The sequence below is a fragment of the Phaseolus vulgaris genome, chromosome 1 (assembly GCF_051622355.1).
Source record: "Phaseolus vulgaris cultivar YP4 chromosome 1, ASM5162235v1, whole genome shotgun sequence".
NCBI lineage: Eukaryota > Viridiplantae > Streptophyta > Magnoliopsida > Fabales > Fabaceae > Phaseolus > Phaseolus vulgaris.
The window spans coordinates 6,461,562-6,481,819 of NC_143498.1; the positions used below are offsets into that span (position 1 = coordinate 6,461,562).

General features: G+C 32.4%; 1 protein-coding gene and 1 pseudogene across 1 annotated transcript; one reads left to right on the forward strand and one right to left on the reverse strand.

Annotated features, from left to right (window-relative positions):
* The first annotated feature begins 3,773 nt into the window (after positions 1-3,773).
* Positions 3,774-10,575, forward strand: LOC137813298 (LEAF RUST 10 DISEASE-RESISTANCE LOCUS RECEPTOR-LIKE PROTEIN KINASE-like 2.1). Its single transcript, XM_090303463.1, has 4 exons — positions 3,774-4,733; positions 5,095-5,142; positions 8,187-8,272; positions 9,433-10,575. The coding sequence occupies exons 1-4, from the start codon at positions 3,886-3,888 to the stop codon at positions 10,548-10,550; spliced, it is 2,100 nt and encodes a 699-aa protein (XP_090159589.1). The 5' UTR covers positions 3,774-3,885; the 3' UTR covers positions 10,551-10,575.
* Positions 10,576-13,998: 3,423 nt separating this feature from the next.
* On the reverse strand, positions 13,999-17,549 carry LOC137815364 (rust resistance kinase Lr10-like; annotated as a pseudogene).
* Positions 17,550-20,258: the final 2,709 nt, after the last annotated feature.

The window sequence follows — 20,258 nt, forward strand, 5'->3', positions numbered from 1 at the left end:
AGAGCTGGCTGCATAACGTTCATCTGATAAAAATAAATCAATAATTATTATTCAATATATGAATTATTTCTACATATATTGTTATTTGACTGCGTCAAATATATACTTGCAGATCAAGTGTTTATATAAGACAAACATGTGAAACTCATTAGAATTTGTGGTTCAATAAAACTTATTAATACGGATATTAATGGAAAAATGTTCTTTTCGCCACAGGTCTACATGTGGTGGAACTTTGACTGAGTAATAATACAGAGAGGTTAGGAAAAAGAAGAAAATAAAAGAAATTATAAGTTAATGATGATGAGGAAGAAGCTTCGCAACATGGGTTGTCGTTGTCTGATGAAAAGAACATATGAATTGATGTCGAATTAGATATATGATTTATTCAAATTCATTTAGGTCTACCAAGTCAAGGTTGAGTGTGGGTTATGTTTTCTACACACAGTAATGAGTGAACTTCTTCCAAATTTAAACCTGCATTAAGCTTCCTGTCACAATCTTAGGTCCACACTCTCCTTTATCACACTAATCAAAAAAATCAAAACATCTTTCAGACTTTTAATAATACTTTTACGGTATATTTGTTTTCAGGCAAAAATAAAACTAGAAATCACAAAAATTAATGTATTTTTATTTCTTCAAACTTTCTTAATTTTGTTTAAAGGGATTTGCTATATACTGATTATATATAAAAATTATATTTTAATATATATATATATATAATACTTAATATATATTTTTATATTATAATAAATAAAAAATAAAAAATAATTTTAATTATTAAGATGTATCATTATTATTATTTTTTATTTTTTAATCTATTTTAATTCTAATTTATCTTTCTAAATTTTTTATATTAAATTTTTTATAATCATTTTAAATTTATTATATCTATCAAGTCATTCACAAATTTTTCTTTCACTTTTTATTCTCTTTCCCTCAATCCAAACTATCTCACTTTTTACTTTTTTTTTTTCACTCCTTCAAATTCATTCTTTGATGAAAACAAAGCATTAGTGTACATGTACGTTCAACTGATAAAAAAAAAATCAATGATTATTAATTTCAATAGGAAGGTTAGAAGTTGAAATATGTCTATTACATTTTTCATATGAATGTCCTTTTCTTCAATCATCTCCCAAATGATAACAGTTTTTAATCACGAACCTTTGTCTAACGACGTCTTCGACGGTATATTTGAGAATAAGAGAATCCCAAATATATTTTGCTTCCTTGTAAAAGCAATAAACATCGAACATATTGTTAGAAAACACCGAGAAAGGTGTGACAACATACCTTATTTGCATGAGCCCAATCGTCAATATTTTTGAAAGTGTGCTTGAGTTGGGTTTAGAAGTTGTAAGTGCAAAAACGACTCTATACATGTCCAACAGGGTAGACAGAAATTCTTGCCAGGGTAGAAACAGTTTTGCAAAGATGCTCTGTGTTGCGGAAACATTGTTTGACGTCTCCAGTGTAGACTTGTTGTTTTTGTTCGTATTCTCAACCATTAATTCCTTACAAATTGTAGTAAATAAGGTTGAAAAAACACAAACAAAGTTGACTTCTTGAGGCGTGATGATCATTGTTTGTAAGTACTTATCCACTGTGTATTACGCAAGTCCTCCAAGATACAACAGGAACTTCTCGGATATTACCGATAATATCAAAACTAACAAACAACTCTTAAAAGAGTAAGAACCCAAGAAAATATTAGAAAGGAAAAGAGAAAAAGTGGAAAAAGTCGTGAGCGATGATTTTGGAAAGGTGTATGAAACCCCTGTTTATAGAGTGAAAAAAGGCAACAACCCAAAATTGCCACAACTCCAAAACCAACTTTGACGACATTGTTTTCCATCCCAACAGCACAACGTCCTGAGGAGAAAGAAGGAGATATGGAAGTTCAAGTCTTGCGCGTGAAAAATCAACTCTGGCATACATTCTGTGTACTAATTATCTTTTTTTTTTTTTTATCAGCAAAGAATATAATATAATAAAAAGGGGTACTTCAGGGGTACCCCAACCCATATACAAAAAAACCAAGTAGCACAAAGCAAAGGAAAATATTCATTTTAATGGAACAAACAGAACAACCATATCCTAGCCTAACAAGACTTTTCCATTTGCCCCACACGACCTCTCATCCACCTATTTAACCACATCTTCAAAGAAAACAGATCTTGACCACCTGGCCTCTTATGTTACGTGTCTTCATATGCTACCCCCAACACAACTTTCTTTTAAGCCCCTTGATGTGTACAAATCAGAAACACCAACAAACTGATATACCTCCACACGACTTCTAGCACTGACTACGACACCAAATTTTCGTGGAAGCCACCTCGCACACCCAAACATCCTTGGAGCAGCACCTTGAACCAGCTCCTTCTCTGAACCAGGAGCACCTTATTTCCTAACCTCACATCCATTGAAAAATTGTAGGAAAAAAAACCTCCAACAAGGATTATATTTTCCTTTACTGAATCAACACAAGAACAACACATATTTCACCCTGCAGCACCCTACTTCTCCTTAAACCTGAGCCCTGTAACTTTTTACAACATTTCCACCACACCTACCAACCATCCAGCTAACATAGATACCTTATGCTTGACGTGGAGATACAAGAACATCTCATCGACCACCTTCATATCAGCAACCCTGCAGACACATGTTTGGATTAAGGATCCGATCCGAATAGGAAAAACTATTGTTATAATAACACTACAAGAGAATCATTAAATAAAAACTAATTTTAGAGACAAAAAATAATTAATTGCTATATTGACTAAACTAGAAACCATTTCAGAGACTAAAAAAATTATTGGTTTCTAAATTAATATTGGTATCTAATTAGCTACCAATTGTCTTGTTTATAAATTTGGTAGCAAAAATCTTGGTAGCTAATTAGATACCAATTTAGAAATTATTTAACAATAATAGATTAATTTAGAAATCAAAATGTTTTTTAGTCCCTAAAATGATATCTAATTTAGTTAATATAGTAATTAATTATTTTTTGTTTTAAAAATTAATTTTTATTTAATGTATAAAATTCTCATCTATCTGTTTGTGGTGTGGGACGGATGGTGGTGAGGATGGGTTTTATTTGGACGATTATTATGATAGGATCTTATGCTTATTCATGATTACTTGAGTTATGTATATACATAATTTATGTTTTTTTAATAGGGTTGAAATATTTTTCAAATATCTTAAATATATAATATATTTTTTTTTTATAAAAAAAATCTACCTATTGTCATTTGACTGCGTCAATTAAGTACTTCCATATCAAGTGTTTATATAAGACAAACCTGTGAAACTCATTAGAATTTGTGGCTCAATAAAGCTTATCAATACGGATATTAATGAAAAAATATTCTTTTAGCCACAAGTCTACTTGTGTTGGAACTTTTAGCCCTTGAATAATTTGCAAATATTTAAAGTAGAAAAAAAAATCAAATGCATTATACAAATATTGTTTTTCAATCAGGATATAAAAATTTATTTCGATCATTTTTCCATGATTTACTATAATATATATTTATGTTTTGTCTCTATTTAAAAGTAAGTCCTGAACTATTTCTTTAATTGGGTTCTCAAAGTAATTCCTTAAAATTGTTTTTGAACAGCATATTAATAAAACCTTCCAAAAGAGAACGATTTAGGATGGCTTTAGAAACTCAAAGAACTCCATTAAAAAATTTACATTATTAAATACCTAAATAAGAATTCACGGTACGTATCATACATAAGTCTTCAAACAATCTTCTAAAAGGGAAAAATGTGGTCCTTCATAGTTATATATACAGTTCAGTCTCTCTTGTTATCAGTATCTAACTTTGATTTGTTTGCACTTGAATTCAATGAGAAACAGAGATGATGTGGAAAGAGAGAGCATTCATGGTGGTACTGCTACTTCTAGTCCACAAAATTCATGGTGGCTGCCCCTCCTCTTCCTGTGGTCAAATCACCAACATCAATTACCCTTTTCGATTCAAAGGCGACCCAGAAGAGTGTGGTGAGGAAGGTTATGAGCTTGGCTGTGAGAATAATGTTACGGTGTTGTATCTGTACTCTGCACAATATCATGTGCAGTCAATAAACTACAAGAACTACACAGTGAGAGTGGTTGATCCTGCTCTTCAACACCATAATCTCTCCTCCCTTCCTCTCCGTTTCCTCTCTCGTTCCAATTTCTCTGACACTTACACTTACACTTCCTTTTACGACTCGGATCCATACCAAGCCGGTCTAAGATCCTATGAAAATTGGGAATTGAGTTTCTCGCATATAGTGTTTGTGAATTGTAACCATTCGGTGGGAGAGAAAGGGAAGTATGTGGAGAGTGGAGAGTGGGTGAAGTGGGAGGGGAAGGGGTATGCATATGCAATTGGTGGAGACCTAAAAGCAGAGGACTTAGAAGTTGGGTGTGAGGTAAAGCTTGTTGCTCCCACTTCTCTCTCCACTTTCGATTACCATTCCTACTCTTCCATTCACACCGCACTCGCCTATGGATTCCAGATTTCATGGATAAAACTCACCTGTCAGAATCTTTGTCCAGATGATGATAGCTATTGCTATTTCGACTCTTCTAACCAGAAGCTTCAATGCCGTGAGTCTAAACCAAAATATATTAACCAATTTTTTAGATTTTTTCATAACAGTTTCAAACATATATACTGTATATTTCACTTTACATATATTATTATTCACAAAGCATCATTGTAATAATTCAACCAACATTTAGAAGAAAAATAATAATTTGTTATCATCCTTTACAATTCTCCCACTCATAGTCACATAAGCACGTTATTATGCTCCTTACTCATGTAGTTTAAATCTTCTAAATATACATTTAAATTAACTGAAAAGCTGGTAAACAATTAGTAAACCAATTTTTTTATCTTTTATATTTTACATGTATTTATAAGAACGTATGCATTAAATTAAACATTTATTTTCTTTAAAATAAATAACTGTTAAACTTATTGACCGCTATAACCTTTATCAAAATATGAAAATAGCCTTTTTTGAATAACTGGTGAGATCACACTATTCTAAACTTCATATGTTCCTTCATTCCAGGCCGATCTGGTCTAACACCGCTGGGAGTGCTAATCCTGTATCTAGCAGGTAAGACTTTATATTAATTTCTAAATTCTTTAATTACACAAAAAAACAGACTTCTATTAGTAGTTCTCAAATTTCCATTAACAGAAATGTTGTTAAAAAATAGAAGATTTGGCTTACAATCATCTGTGATTTTTTTTTAAATTTTATTTTGCTTTTAAAAACTTTCGACTACTTTCGACAGCAATTTATGATTAAATCGTAGTATTTTTAAAGTATTATTTTAGTTTTAAATTTTTCAACTCTTTCAATGACTGGTTATAATATGAACTTGGTGAAAGTAATTAATATATGATAATGATTATACTAAAAATTATTGTAACATCCAACTATTATTCTCTATTCACTACAAGAAAATCATGCAATAGAAACGAATTTTTAGAGACCAAAATAATTAGTTGCAATAGTAACTAAATTAGAGACCATTTTAGAAACTAAAACAAAAATTGGTTTGTAAATTAGTTTCTATTATTGTTAAATAGTTTCTAAATTGGTATCTAATTAGCAACCAATGTTTTAGAGACCAAATTTAGAAACTAAATAATTCGTAGTTAAAACCTAGTTGCTAATTAGATATCAATTTAGAAACTATTTAACAATAATAGAAACTAATTTAGAAACCAATTTTTGTTTTGGTTTCTAAAATGGTCTCTAATTTAGTTACTATTGCAACTAATTATTTTGGTCTCTAAAAAATGGTTTCTATTTCATGATTTTCTTGTAGTGATTACAATATAATTCTACACACAAAGTCTTGTATAAATGGAGTGTTTTTTAAAATATTTCTTATATAATTAAAATTTATAAAAGCACAAATATTTACAATTTATATTTCAAAACAAACCTGTCATGATGGAGGTAAAAACTTCTCAAGTTAAAACAAGATAATAATAATTTTTTCTTCAAGTTCATCTAACTTTTGAGGGTCAATAACTTTACTACATATCGAATTGAAAAATGAACATAGTCGAGTTATTGTATGTCTAACTTTTTTTGGTAAGATTTCACGAATAGTCACTAGTAGTAATTGTTGCATTAGAACGTGACAATCATGAAACTTTAAGTCATTTAGTTTCAAATCATGCATAGATACAAGAGTCTTAACATTTGAAAACTAGCCTTGTGGTACCTTAACACCTTTAAGAAATTCACATAAACTTATTTTCTCCTTCTTCTACAAAGTGTAACACGCTGCAGGAAAATATGTATGTTTGCCAACTTCTTACGGTGCCAATTCCTCTCGTATATTCATCTCAATCAAATTCGGACATGCATTCACATCATCCTTCAATTTACCTTTAATGTTCAAAAGTATTTTGATTAAGTTGTTACACACATTCTTTTCTATACATGCATTACATCTATACAATGTTTCACATCTAACTTACTCCAATACATAAGATAAAAAAAGATTGACCTCTTCTGATGTGAGTTGATTTTAGATTTCCATTTTAGAGGTGACACTTTACTTAGGATTGAGATTTTTAACAATTAGATGGTGAGACATAGGGAAGATTCCCACTGGACACGAACTTAACCAAGTGGTTAAGTAAGTGTGAAGGTTCACTTCCAAAGGCAAAAGGAAAAACACATTATATGGTGATGGTGATGTATGGTGTGGAATTGAAAGAGCATGGAAGGAAACATAATAAGATGACAAAGACCGAATGAAAAATGGAGGAAAATAAAAACATAAACACAAAGAGAAAATGGTGGAATGGAAGATGAAAAGAAAAGATGAAGGGAAGCTTATGGATGATGGGAGAGAGGTGGACACGCCACTTGGAGGTTGGTTTCCTCCAAGATAAGTGTAGAGGGTCGCCACTTGAGAGCTCTCAAATCACTCAAGATAAGACCTAATGCTAAGAGGACACAAGCCTCACAAACACCTCACACAAGTTGTGCAGAGTAACTTTACTATTCAAATTCAACATGAAAATACATGAAGTATGACACCCTATTTATAGGAATGGGTGCCTTGGTGGGCAAGAAGAGCAAGGGTAGGGTGGTAAATGTGTAAGGGGCTACCTTTAGGGTTTTACTAAGTAAAAATTGCACCCTAGGCTTGTTCTTCTATAAACTAGGTCAAATTTCCTTCCTAAAGGGCTAGAAACAAGATAAAATGATAACTACACCCCCTATTATGCTAAAGGCACCTTATTCTAGCTTATCTTGCTATTTGGATCTCCAATATGAGCCCAAATTATTTACAACTTGTTTTATTCTTAAGAAGACTATAAGGAAGAATAATTGATGTTCTGGTCTTTGCCCATTTCTCCTTCTGGTAAGGTCTGCTAGATCCTTGGTGGATTCTTTACTTGAAAATTGAGATGACTTCTCATAGTGTGGATGGTAATGTGAGTCCTTGGTCATCTCTTTGTGGTCTTGGATTGTATCATGCCCCCCAAGTTTGAGAGAATTCAACCTCCAATTTAGAAATCCTGCATATAACATAGTTAGTTTGTTCACATATAAAAGAGTGCAGGGTGTGGGAAGTGAAACAAACTTATGTACTTTAAGCTTGAGGAATTTAAAAGGGGAAGCTCTATATACAAGCCATGTTGGGAAATAATATTTGAGGATGAAAGTACTTGGTGAAAAAAATCCTCTTAAAAGGTGAGAACCCGTAGGAGGTGTTTGATTTTCATCCCAAAGCTTCTTTGTCCAAGATGTTAAGTATTTAGATGTATTTGTTAATGAAAAAGATAAGGAAGAAGGACACCTTCGAGGTGTAGTTTGTAGCATGGCACGAGTCAACATGATTGATTTAGTTGTGTAAGATGATAGTTTGTGACCCGATTATCTTTTCTTTCTCTCTCTTTTTTCATTTTCTCTTTTGTTTTTCATTTTTAGTTGGTCCTCATGAACTTCTTTGGGAGAGAGGGGTTTTAAGATAACCTTGTGCACTTGGAAGTTGAAAGACATTTTGTTTGTTTGGCCATCATGTAGAACTTGTCTATCATATTTCCAAGGCCTCCCCAAAAGAACATGTGTTGTTTCCATAGGCACAACATTAGATAAAACCTCATCTTTATACTTTCCTATAGCAAAAGTTATGAGGACTTGTTTAGTAACCATGATTTCACCCTCTTTATTAAGCCATTGGAGCTTGTAGGGCTTTGTATGAGAGATGGTGGGTAGTCCAAGCTTGTCCACCACTCTTGTACTTGCCACATTAGTACAACCACACCCATCTATTATTATGAAACATAACTTGTTGTTGATAAGGCCGCGTGTGTGGAAAATATTTTCTCTTTGGGTGTCATCCAAAGGTTTTGGAATTGTTCTCAACATGCGCCTTATCACCAATAAGTCACCTTCACACGGTATTACATTTTCGTAATTTTGAAGGCCACTTAATGGATTGGGACAAGTGTCATTCTCATAGTACCCATTGAAAGCTTTTTTCAATCTACGATACAAGTAATCTTTTGTTAGAAATCTAAGACGTCGAAGAAGTAAACTTTAAGCCAAACTCAACCTTATATAGATGACTCGTAGTAAGGTTTACACACTTATATACTATAAAATGTCCTTATATCTAGTCATCGATGTAGGATATCCAACATAACCTCTTACTTCGAGACTATCAACTCGTGCATGTGACTATATATTTATGGGTGATCTGATTAGTCCAACAAACACTTATTATGATACACTCTAATTGACTATGATACTATATTAAGAAGTAAACTTTAAGTCTAACTCAATCTTATAAAACAGTAAGGTGATGCTTGCACCCACTTATATATTACAAAATATTTTTATCTATAGTTGACGTTGGATCTCCAACATACTTCCCATTTTTTAAAATTAAATTTTAATTTATCAAAAAAATTCTCATATTTTCTTCATCTAATTTTAAAAAATCAAAATTTTGATCCTCAAAGTGATATAAATAAAGGTTTTTAACCCATATTAAATGTTAATTACCTTAAAGATTAAAAAAATTGTGATTTTCAATAGGTTAAAAGGGGTTAGAGGAACACAAATTGAATTTAAAAAATTTATAGAAACTATTTAAAAAAATACGTATGTATTTTTTACAACCATCACTCCATTAGGTGTTAGGACACATTAGTGTTACATAAAAATATATTTATAGATAGCAACGTGAAAAAAAAAATTGTTAATATTTCTTTATGCTAGACATTAAATTTACACTCTTTTTTTTCTAATGTTACTAAGTAAATGGATGTGCAAACTTTGGATTTTATGAACGATAATTACTTTACAAAATACTTTAGTGCATTACATTACTAGCGTAATCACTCAAGTAAAAATTTATTGCAGGTATTCTCATAGGAAGGGCTTACAAAGTTGTGTTTGGATTGCCATTCATAATTGTTATTTTTACATATAAATGGAGAAAAAGACATATGTCAATGTATGGAAATATTGAAAATTACCTTGAACAAAATAGTTTGACACCAATTAGATACTCATACAAGGAAATCAAGAAGATGGCTGTAGGTTTCAAAGAGAAGTTAGGTGAAGGAGGATTTGGCTCTGTCTTTAAGGCAAAGTTGTGCAGTGGGCCTTTTGTGGCCATCAAAATGTTAGGCAAATCGAAAGCAAATGGACAAGATTTTATCAATGAAGTTGCGACCATTGGAAGAATACATCATCAAAATGTGGTACAGTTAATTGGATTTTGTGTTAGTGGCTCAAAGCGTGCTCTTGTTTATGAATTTATGTCCAATGGATCTCTTGATAAATTTATTTTCTCAAAAGAGAGAAATATACATTTAAGCTATGAAAAGATATATAATATGTCAATTGGAGTGGCTCGTGGGATTACTTATCTCCACCATGGGTGTGAGATGCAGATTTTGCATTTTGACATCAAACCTCATAACATCTTACTAGATGAAAACTTCATCCCTAAGGTTTCTGACTTTGGATTGGCAAAGTTATATCCAATAGATAATAGTATCGTCACAATGATTGCAGCAAGAGGAACCATTGGATATATGGCTCCAGAACTATTTTACAAAAATATTGGAGGAATATCCCATAAAGCTGATGTTTATAGCTTTGGAATGCTTTTGATGGAAATGGCGAGCAAGAGGAAGAATCTAAATCCCCATGTAGACCACTCAAGTCAACTTTACTTTCCACTCTGGATCTATGATCATATCGAAGAAGAGGAAGATATAGATATGGAAGATTTGACTGAAGAGAAAAAGATAATAGCAAAGAAAATGATTATAGTGTCTCTTTGGTGCATACAATTAAAACCAATTGATCGACCCTCAATGAATAGAGTAGTGGAAATGCTTGAAGGGGACATTGAAGACTTGGAAATACCTCCAAAGCCTACTTTATTTCCAAATGAAATGAGTAGAGATGGTGAAACAATAAACTCGACATCGAATGAATTGAACTCGTTCTCTTATACATGCAATTGATCCTTTAGTGAAGCATACTATTTAAGGATGTATAATAAAATTTTGTTTTACATTCACCTTGTTTGTTTTTAAGTAGAAGTACATCTATAATATTTTACATCTATAAAGTTAGTGTTGGAGATCTCACATCGACTAGAGATAAGGACATTTCATAATATATAAATGGGTGCAAACCTCACCCCATTGAGCCTGTTTTATGGGGTTGAGTTAGGCTTAAAGTCCACTTCGTAATATGGTATCAGAGCCATTTCGAGCCTATCCTAGCGAGTATTTGTTGGGCTTATCAGGCCACCCGCTATCGGGCCGCTATCGGACCACCCATAATATATAGTCCCACGCACGAGCTTCTATCTATCACTCTCAGCGTGAGGGGGGTGTGTTGGAGATCTCACATCGACTAGAGATAAGGACATTTCATAATATATAAATGGGTGCAAACCTCACCCCATTGAGCCTGTTTTATGGGGTTGAGTTAGGCTTAAAGTCCACTTCGTAATATGGTATCAGAGCCATTTCGAGCCTATCCTAGCGAGTATTTGTTGGGCTTATCAGGCCACCCGCTATCGGGCCGCTATCGGACCACCCATAATATATAGTCCCACGCACGAGCTTCTATCTATCACTCTCAGCGTGAGGGGGGTGTGTTGGAGATCTCACATCGACTAGAGATAAGGACATTTCATAATATATAAATGGGTGCAAACCTCACCCCATTGAGCCGGTTTTATGAGGTTGAGTTAGGCTTAAAGTCCACTTCGTAATATATATATTGAAATTAATAAAATATTGTTGTATCCATGAGCCTATATCATCTTTGCTTAAGACTCCGGTTGTGTACTCATAGGTTAAGATTTGAATTCAACCACAGATTTATGAAAAAAAAGGAAAAGTACATAAAGTTCAATATAATTTATATTATTATTATTAATAATATAATTTATATTGTTATTATTATTAATAATATAATTTATATTATTATTATTATTAATAATATAATTTATATTATTATTATTAATATAATTTATATTATTATTATTTTTAATATAATTATTATTATTAATAATAAGTATAATAAAAATCATAATATGATAAATAATAATCCGAAATAATTAAAAAACATAAAAATTTTAAAAAAATTAATTTTTTTTATTGCATTACGATTTTGGCAGTATGGAATTCTAAGTTTTCTTGTAATAAGTCTTACATTATAAATTGATTTTATAAGATTGAGTTATACTTAAAATTCACTTTTTAATATAAAAACTCAAAAAAACTAAAGTGAACCAACACAACTTCAAAAACCAAAAGCAAAAATCGTATTAACATAATGATTTCAATAAAAAAAATTTAAAACATATAATGAGAAAATCGTACTTTGAGGGATGACTTACTTATTTTTATAAAAAAAGTAAAAAATTCAAATACTTTAAACAATGGTACCATTTCAGTAAAAAAAATCTTGGATTGTATACATCTGATAATTTTTTTATATTTTGAAAGATAAATTATTTCTTCATTTTATATTAACTACAAAATTTCTTATTAACTAAAATATTTATATTTATATTACAAATAAGTAGGATAACAGTTATATCAATGTGAATGTAAAAATAATTAAAACCTATGGAATTGAAAGATATAAACATTTTTTAATACCATTAAAACATAAATTTTGACTAGAGATTCAATTTGAAAATACCTAAATTAATGAGGAGTTTAAAACTTAATTAAATCTAGATTTTAATTTCACAAGTATTTTTTTTTATAAATTTAAAATATATACATGTAAGTTTAATTTTCATTTATTTTATAAATAATTATTTTCTTGATAAATGACTTTTTATCATTAATTTATGTTCCTACTAGGGAGATGGGACCTAGAGAACTATTGAAGTCTTCTTCTCCTTCCTTCGGTCGGGCAGATAACTGGATGATGAGCTGGGATTCTTCTCGTCCTCCTGCTTCTCCTTCGACACTTGGTCTCGGGTGAACACCGGATGGTGGGGGTACCTGCGAAGACACTCCGACGCTCAAGTCAGTAAAGCGGGTGGTCAGCTCTCAGGTAGGTGAACAATGATAAATGACGTACCTTATTTCTTGGGATGCATGCTATTTATATTATTCTAATGGACCTACATTGTTGGGCCCGTTTATCGAGGTGGATACCGCTTAGGGTTGCATTACCTAATTCTTAATGATGGATTAACTTTGCTGACCTTGGTTTGAGCGTTAATGGTAATCAGGATTGGCCGTCGGCCTCATCCTCAGGTATGAGTCGGCCATCGGCCAGATTTCCCCGGTCTTGGTCGTCTCGATCAAGTCTTCTAAGGTCTCGGCCAGGTCTCCCAGGGCCTCGGCCAGGTGGGTCGTCGGCCAAGTCTCTCAGGCCTCGGCCAGGGTCTCGATCAAGTTGACCCGATCTCGGGCAATGAGACCAAGGGTCGGCCTCGCCCATTCCGGTACAATTTAATTGATATAAATGTGTGGATACATTTAACGTACCATTATAAACTCTTCAATATAAAAACAAAGTTGTTGTGACAAAAAGAATTTAGAGTATCTATTTTCTTGAAAAAATCATTTAATGTTTATTTGGATTAAAACTTACTAAATATTACTCTTTTGGTCATGGAAAAGTTATGCAATCCAACACATGAAAAATAGAAAAGACAAGTATTGTCTACACAAAAAATGTAGAATGTCACCATGCATATTCAGGTAGAATGAGTTCATGATTCTGCATTTGCAAACTTTGGAACAAAATAATAAATTTAGTAACCCATTTGTTTTAACTTTATAAATGTAAAATATTATAGATGTACTTCTACTTAAAATGACAAACAAGTTGAATGTAAAACAAAATTTTATTATACATCACTCACTAGAAAGTAGGCTTCCGTTAAGGATCAATTGTGTAGGAACTAATTGAAAGAAATAAGAGAAGACAAAAGGTTGTAGAAACTAATTGAACGTAATTGCACAAAATTGCAAAACTCATCTTCTTCATTTTGATTTACTCAATCATATATATAATAAAATTACAATTACTGGAAGCTATAAAATAGGAATACTAACATACTTGTATACTGACCATTAATGCAATATAAAGGTAAAATAGTTTAAGGGTAATAAAATCAGAATTAATAATAATAAAATCAAAATTAATAATCAACATCCTCCCTTAATTCTGATTTGGAACAACCTTCATGCCCAACATATCTCTTAACTTGATGAAAGCATCAATCTTGAATGGATTAGTGAAAATATCTGCAATCTGATATTCTGATCTGCAGTATTCCAATTTGATCATGTTTTTCCCAACTTGGTCTCGCAGGAAGTGATATCGAATATCAATGTGTTTTGCAAGATTAATTGCAGAGACATTATCAACATAAATCTTAATTGGAACATCTATATTAAAACCAATTTGAGTCATGATATTGCTAAGTCAAACTGATTGACAAGCACTTGCTGCTGTTGCTACATACTCAGCTTCACAAGTAGATAATGCAACAATTGACTGTTTCTTTGATGACCACAAGCAAACAGTCTTTCCGATCAAAAAACAATTACCACTAGTGTTCTTCCTCTCGTCTGAATCTCCACCCCAATCACTGTCTGAGTATCCGACGATTTCAATCTTCTTAGATGAAGAGTAAAATAGACCAAAAGTTGTAGTACCTTTGATGTAGCGCATAATTCTCTTTACAGCTTGTAAATGAACTTGTCGAGGTAACTCCATGTATCGACTGACCAATCCCACAACATAACATATGTCGGGTCTAGTACACGTGAGATATCTAAGGCTCCCAACAATCTGCTTAAAGTATGTTGCATCTACAGTTTGCCCATCACCTTTCTTCGTGAGCTTAATTCCAGTTTCAATTGGAGTTTTAACTGGGTTTGAATCCTTCATCTTAAACTTCTTTAAAAACTCATCAGCATATTTCCTCTGATGAATGAAGATTCCATCATCTCCTTGGATGACTTCAATGTCCAAAAAGTAGGACATAAGACTGAGATCAGTCATCTCAAATTCCTTCATCATGATATGCTTGAAATCACCAGTCATTTTGAGATTACTTCCTGTAAAAAACACATGATCAACATAAAGACATAAAATTAGCAAATCTCCATGATCATTAGTCTTTACATAAAGACCATGATCTGATGCACATTTTTTGAATCCAGTGGCATGAAGAAATGAATCAATCCTTTTGATCCAAGCTCTTGGTGCCTGTTTAAGACCATATAAAGCCTTAGTTAGTCTGTACACAACAGTTGTAGGAACTAATTGAAGGAAATAAGAGAAGGCAAAAGGTTGTAGAGACTGATTGAACGTAATTGCACAAAATTGCAAAAGTCATCTTCTTCATTTTGATTTACTCAATCATATATATAATAAAATTACAATTACTGGAAGCTATAAAAAAAGGAATACTAACAGACCTGTATACTGACCAAGAATGCAATATAACGGTAAAATAGTTTAAGGGTAATAAAATCAGAATTAATAATAAAATCAGAATTAATAATCAACAAATTGCATATATACTTATACTTTATATTAAATAATTAGGAGAACGAGTTCAATTCATTCGATGTCGAGTTTATTATTTCACCATCTCTACTCATTTCATATGGAAATAAAGCAGGCTTTAGAGGTATTTCCAAGTCTTCAATGTCTCCTTCAAGCATTTCCACTACTCTATTCATTGAGGGTCGATGGTGAACATATATTTATTCACACTCACTAGCCTTATTCATAGATTATTGGACTATAATAATAAATAAATCCATTGTTTTAATTAATATTCTTATAATTGGGTTTATTTGGGCTTTAACTATTATTATTGTTAATTTTGTGTTTTTAGAGTAAATTATCCAGAGGAAGCATCTACCTTTGTGAATGGGCCAAATATGCAAAAGTCCAAGTTGCTTCTTGAACCAAAACAGAAAACAAATTCTGAGGAGAAGAAAGAGAAAATAAAAGCTACAATATCTCAGAAACAGAATTGGAAGCAAATCTTCTGTTAAATAAAAAGAATTATGGAAAGTGGAAACTGTTTACAAAATCTAAACTGCAATATTTTCCCAAGATCCTTGGAGCAGGAAAGCCTATAAAAGGACACAAGCATCAAGGAGAAGAGAGAGAGCTTCATAGGGTTTTCTTAGTTTATTTTCTTCTCAGTAATTCTTTTGTTTTGCCTCCGCATGGAAGGCTAAAACTTTTTGGTTGATTCTTTTGTAATTTCCCATTGAGTTCTGAGGTTCTGTTCAATAAAAGTTTCATTTTTCAATTCTTTATAGCAGTTGTTTTTATTGTCTAATCTTCTGGAAAACTAGTTTTCTGGAAAACTAGTTTTTGTGAGAGGTTGTACTTGAACGCATGATTGAGAGTCTTCCTTGTCTTAAACTTTGGTTTCTTAGTTAGTTCGCATCGTTCTAATTAATTTCTTGGGCGCATGATTCAAGAGAGAGGAGGTAAGCATTCCCATGGAGTATACGCATGGAAAAAAGTGGGTATTGATTAAACTAGTAGACGCATGTTTTACTGGTGAGTTTCAGTTGAATTAGATTGATGCATGTTCAATCTGGTTTAGCTCTGTTGGAGGATTGAGAAAAGATTAATCTTTAGAGAACCTATGAAGAATTCAATGGTGGAAGAACTTAGGATCAACCGCTTTTTTATTTTCTATTTTAATCTCTTTTATATTTTTTGCACAACTATCTCAAACTCCCTTTTTATCTTTATTGTTATTGCTAACTTTTATTGCTTGCAGATAGATTTTAAACCCTGATCAACTAATTTTACTATTGGATTCGTTGGGAGACGACTTGGGGACATTTGTCCATAATTATACTATCATCTCTCTAGTGTTAGACAAGTCTACGCTAGAATCATATTAATTTGACAGCAAAACGACAGTTATCAGTCAATCACTTGGTTTCAATTGTATACACCAAAGAGACACTATAATCATTTTCTTTGCTATTATCTTTTCCTCTTCAGTCAAATCTTCCATATCTATATCTTCCTCTTCTCCGATATGATCATAGATCCAGAGTGGAAAGTAAAGTTGACTTGAGTGGTCTACATGGGGATTTAGATTCTTCCTCTTGCTCGCCATCTCCATAAAAAACATTCCAAAGCTATAAACATAAGCTTTATGGGATATTCCTCCAATATTTTTGTAAAATAGCTATGGAGCCATATATCCAATGGTTCCTCTTGCTGTAGTCATTGTGACGATACTATTATCTATTGGATATAACTTTTCCAATCCAAAGTTTGAAACCTTAGGGATGAAGTTTTCATCTAGTAAGATGTTATGAGGTTTGATGTCAAAATGAAAAATCTGCATCTCACACCCATGATGCAGATAAGCAATCCCACGAGCCACTCCAATTGATATATTATATATCTTTTCATAACTTAAATGTATATTTCTCTCTTTTGAGAAAATAAATTTATCAAGAGATCCATTGGGCATAAATTTATAAACAAGAGCACGCTTTGAGCCACTAACACAAAATCCAATTAATCATACCACATTTTGATGATGTATTCTTCCAATGGTCGCAACTTCATTGATAAAATCTTGTCCATTTGCTTTGGATTTGCCTAACATTTTGATGGCCACAGAAGGCCCACTGCACAACTTTGCCTTAAAAACAGAGCCAAATCCTCCTTCACCTAACTTCTCTTTGAAACCTGCAACCATCTTCTTGATTTCCTTGTACGAGTATCTAATAGGTGCCAAACTATTTTGTTTAAAGTAATTTTCAATATTTTCATACATTGACATATGTCTTTTTCTCCATTTATATATAAAAATAACAATTATGAATGACAATCCAATCAAAACTTTGTAAGCCCATCCTATCAGAATACCTGCAATAAATTTTTTACTTTGAGTGATTACGCTGGTAATGTAATGCACTAAAGTATTTTGTAAAATATTTATCGTTCATAAAATCCAAACTTTGCACATCCATACTTAGTAACATAAAAAAAAAGTGTAAATTTAATGTCTAGCACAAAGAAATATTAACAATTTTTTTTCACGTTGCTATCTATAAATATATTTTTATGTAACAGTAATGTGTCCTAAGACCTAATGGAGTGATGGTTGTAAAAAATGCATACGTATTTTTTTAAATAGTTTCTATAAATTTTTTAACTTCAATTTGTGTTCCTCTAACCTCTTTTAACCTATTGAAAATCACAATTCTTTTAATCTTTAAGGTAATTAACATTTAATATGGGTTAAAAACCTTTATTTATTTCACTTTGAGGATTAAAATTTTGATTTTTTTTAAATTAGATGAAGAAAATATGAGAATTTTTTTTGATAAATTAAAATTTAATTTTAAAAATGGGAAGTATGTCTGAGATCCAACGTCAACTATAGATAAAAATATTTTATAATATATAAGTGAATGCAAACATCATCTTACTGTTTTATAAGATTGAGTTAGACTTAAAGTTTACTTCTTAATATAGTATCATAGTCAATTAGAGTGTATCATAATAAGAGTTTGTTGGACTTATCAGACCACTCATAAATATATAGTCACATGCACGAGTTGATAGTCTCGACGTAAGGGGTTATGTTGGATATTCTACATCGATGACTAGATATAAGGATATTTTATAGTATATAAGTGGGTGCAAACCTTACTATGAGTCAGTTATATAAGGTTGAGTTAGGCTTAAAGTTTACTTATTCGATGTCGTAGATTTCTAACGAAATATTACTCGTATCGTAGATTGAAAAAAGCTTTCAACGGGTACTATGAAAATGACACTTGTCCCAATCCATTAAGTGGCCTTCAAAATTACGAAAATGTAGTACCGTGTGAAGGTGACTTATTGGTGATAAGGCGCATGTTGAGAACAATTCCAAAACCTTTGGATGACAGCCAAAGAGAAAATATTTTCCTCACACGCGACCTTACCAACAACAAGTTATGTTCCATGATAATAGATGGGTGTGGTTGTACTAATGTGGCAAGTACAAGAGTGGTGGAAAAGCTTGGACTACCCACTATCTCTCATACAAAGCCCTACAAGAATGACTTAATAAAGAGGGTGAAATCATGGTTACTAAACAAGTCCTCATAACTTTTGTTATAGGAAAGTATAAAGATGAGGTTTTATGTAATGTTGTGTCTATGGAAGCAACACATGTTCTTTTGGGGAGGCCTTGGCAATATGATAGACAAGTTCTACATGATGACCAAACAAACAAAATGTCTTTCAACTTCCAAGTGCATAAGGTTATATTAAAACCCCTATCTCCCAAAGAAGTTCATGGGTACCAACTAAAAATAAAAAACAAAAGAGAAAATGAAAAAGAGAGAGAAAGAAAAGATAATCGGGTCATAAACTATCATCTTACACAACTAAATCAATCATGTTGACTCGTGCCATGCTACAAACTGCACCTCCAAGGTGTCCTCTTCCTTATCTTTTTCATTAGCAAATACATCTAAATACTTAACATCTTGGACAAAGAAGTTTTGGGATGAAAATCAAACACCTTCTATGGATTCTCACCTTTTAAGAGGATTTTTTTCACCAAGTACTTTCATCCTCAAATATTATTTCCCAACATGGCTTGTATATAGAGCTTCCACTTTTAAACTCCTCAAGCTTAAACTAACTATGTTGTTTGCATGAGTTCTAAATTCGAGGTTGGATTCTCTCAAACTTGGGGGGCATGATACAATCCAAGCCCATAAAGAGATGACCAAGGACTCACATTACCATCCACACTATAAGAAGTCATCTCAACTTTCAAGTAAAGACCCCACCAAGGATCTAGCAGACCTTACCAGAAGGAGAATGGGCAAAAACTAGAACATCAATTATTCTTCCTTCTAGTCTTCTTAAGAATAAAACAAGTTGTAAATAATTTGGGCTCACATTGGAGATCCAAATAGCAAGATGGGCTAGAATAAGGTGCCTTTAGCATAATAGCGGGTGTAGTTATCATTTTGTCTTGTTTCTAGCCCTTTAAGAAGGAAATTTGACCTAGTTTCTAGAAGAACAAACATAGGGTGCGTTTTTGACTTAGTCAAACCCTAAAGGCAGCCTCTCAAACATTTACCACCCTACCCCTGCCCTTCTTGCCCACCAAGGCACCCATTCCTACAAATAGGGTGTCATACTCCATGTATTTTCATGTTGAATTTGAATAGTAAAGTTACTCTGCACAACTTGTGTGAGGTGTTTGTGAGGCTTGTGTCCTCTTAGCATTAGGTCTTATCTTGAGTGATTTGAGAGCTCTCAAGTGGCGACCCTTTACACTTATCTTGGAGGAAACCACCCTCCAAGTGGCGTGTCCACCTCTCTCCCATCATTCATAAGCTTCCTTTTCCTTCATCTTTTCTTTTCATCTTCCATTCCACCATTTTCTCTTTGTGTTTATGTTTTTATTTTCCTCCATTTTTCATTCGGTCTCTGTCATCTTATTATGTTTCCTTCCATGCTCTTTCAATTTCACACCATACATCATCGTCATTATATAATGTGTTTTTCCTTTTGCCTTTGGAAGTGAACCTTCACATTTACTTAACCACTTGGTTAAGTTCGTGTCCAATGAGAATCTTCCCTAGGTCTTACTATCTAATTGTTAAAAATATCAATCCTAAGTAAAATGTCACCTCTAAAATGGAACAATCTAAAATCAACTCACATCA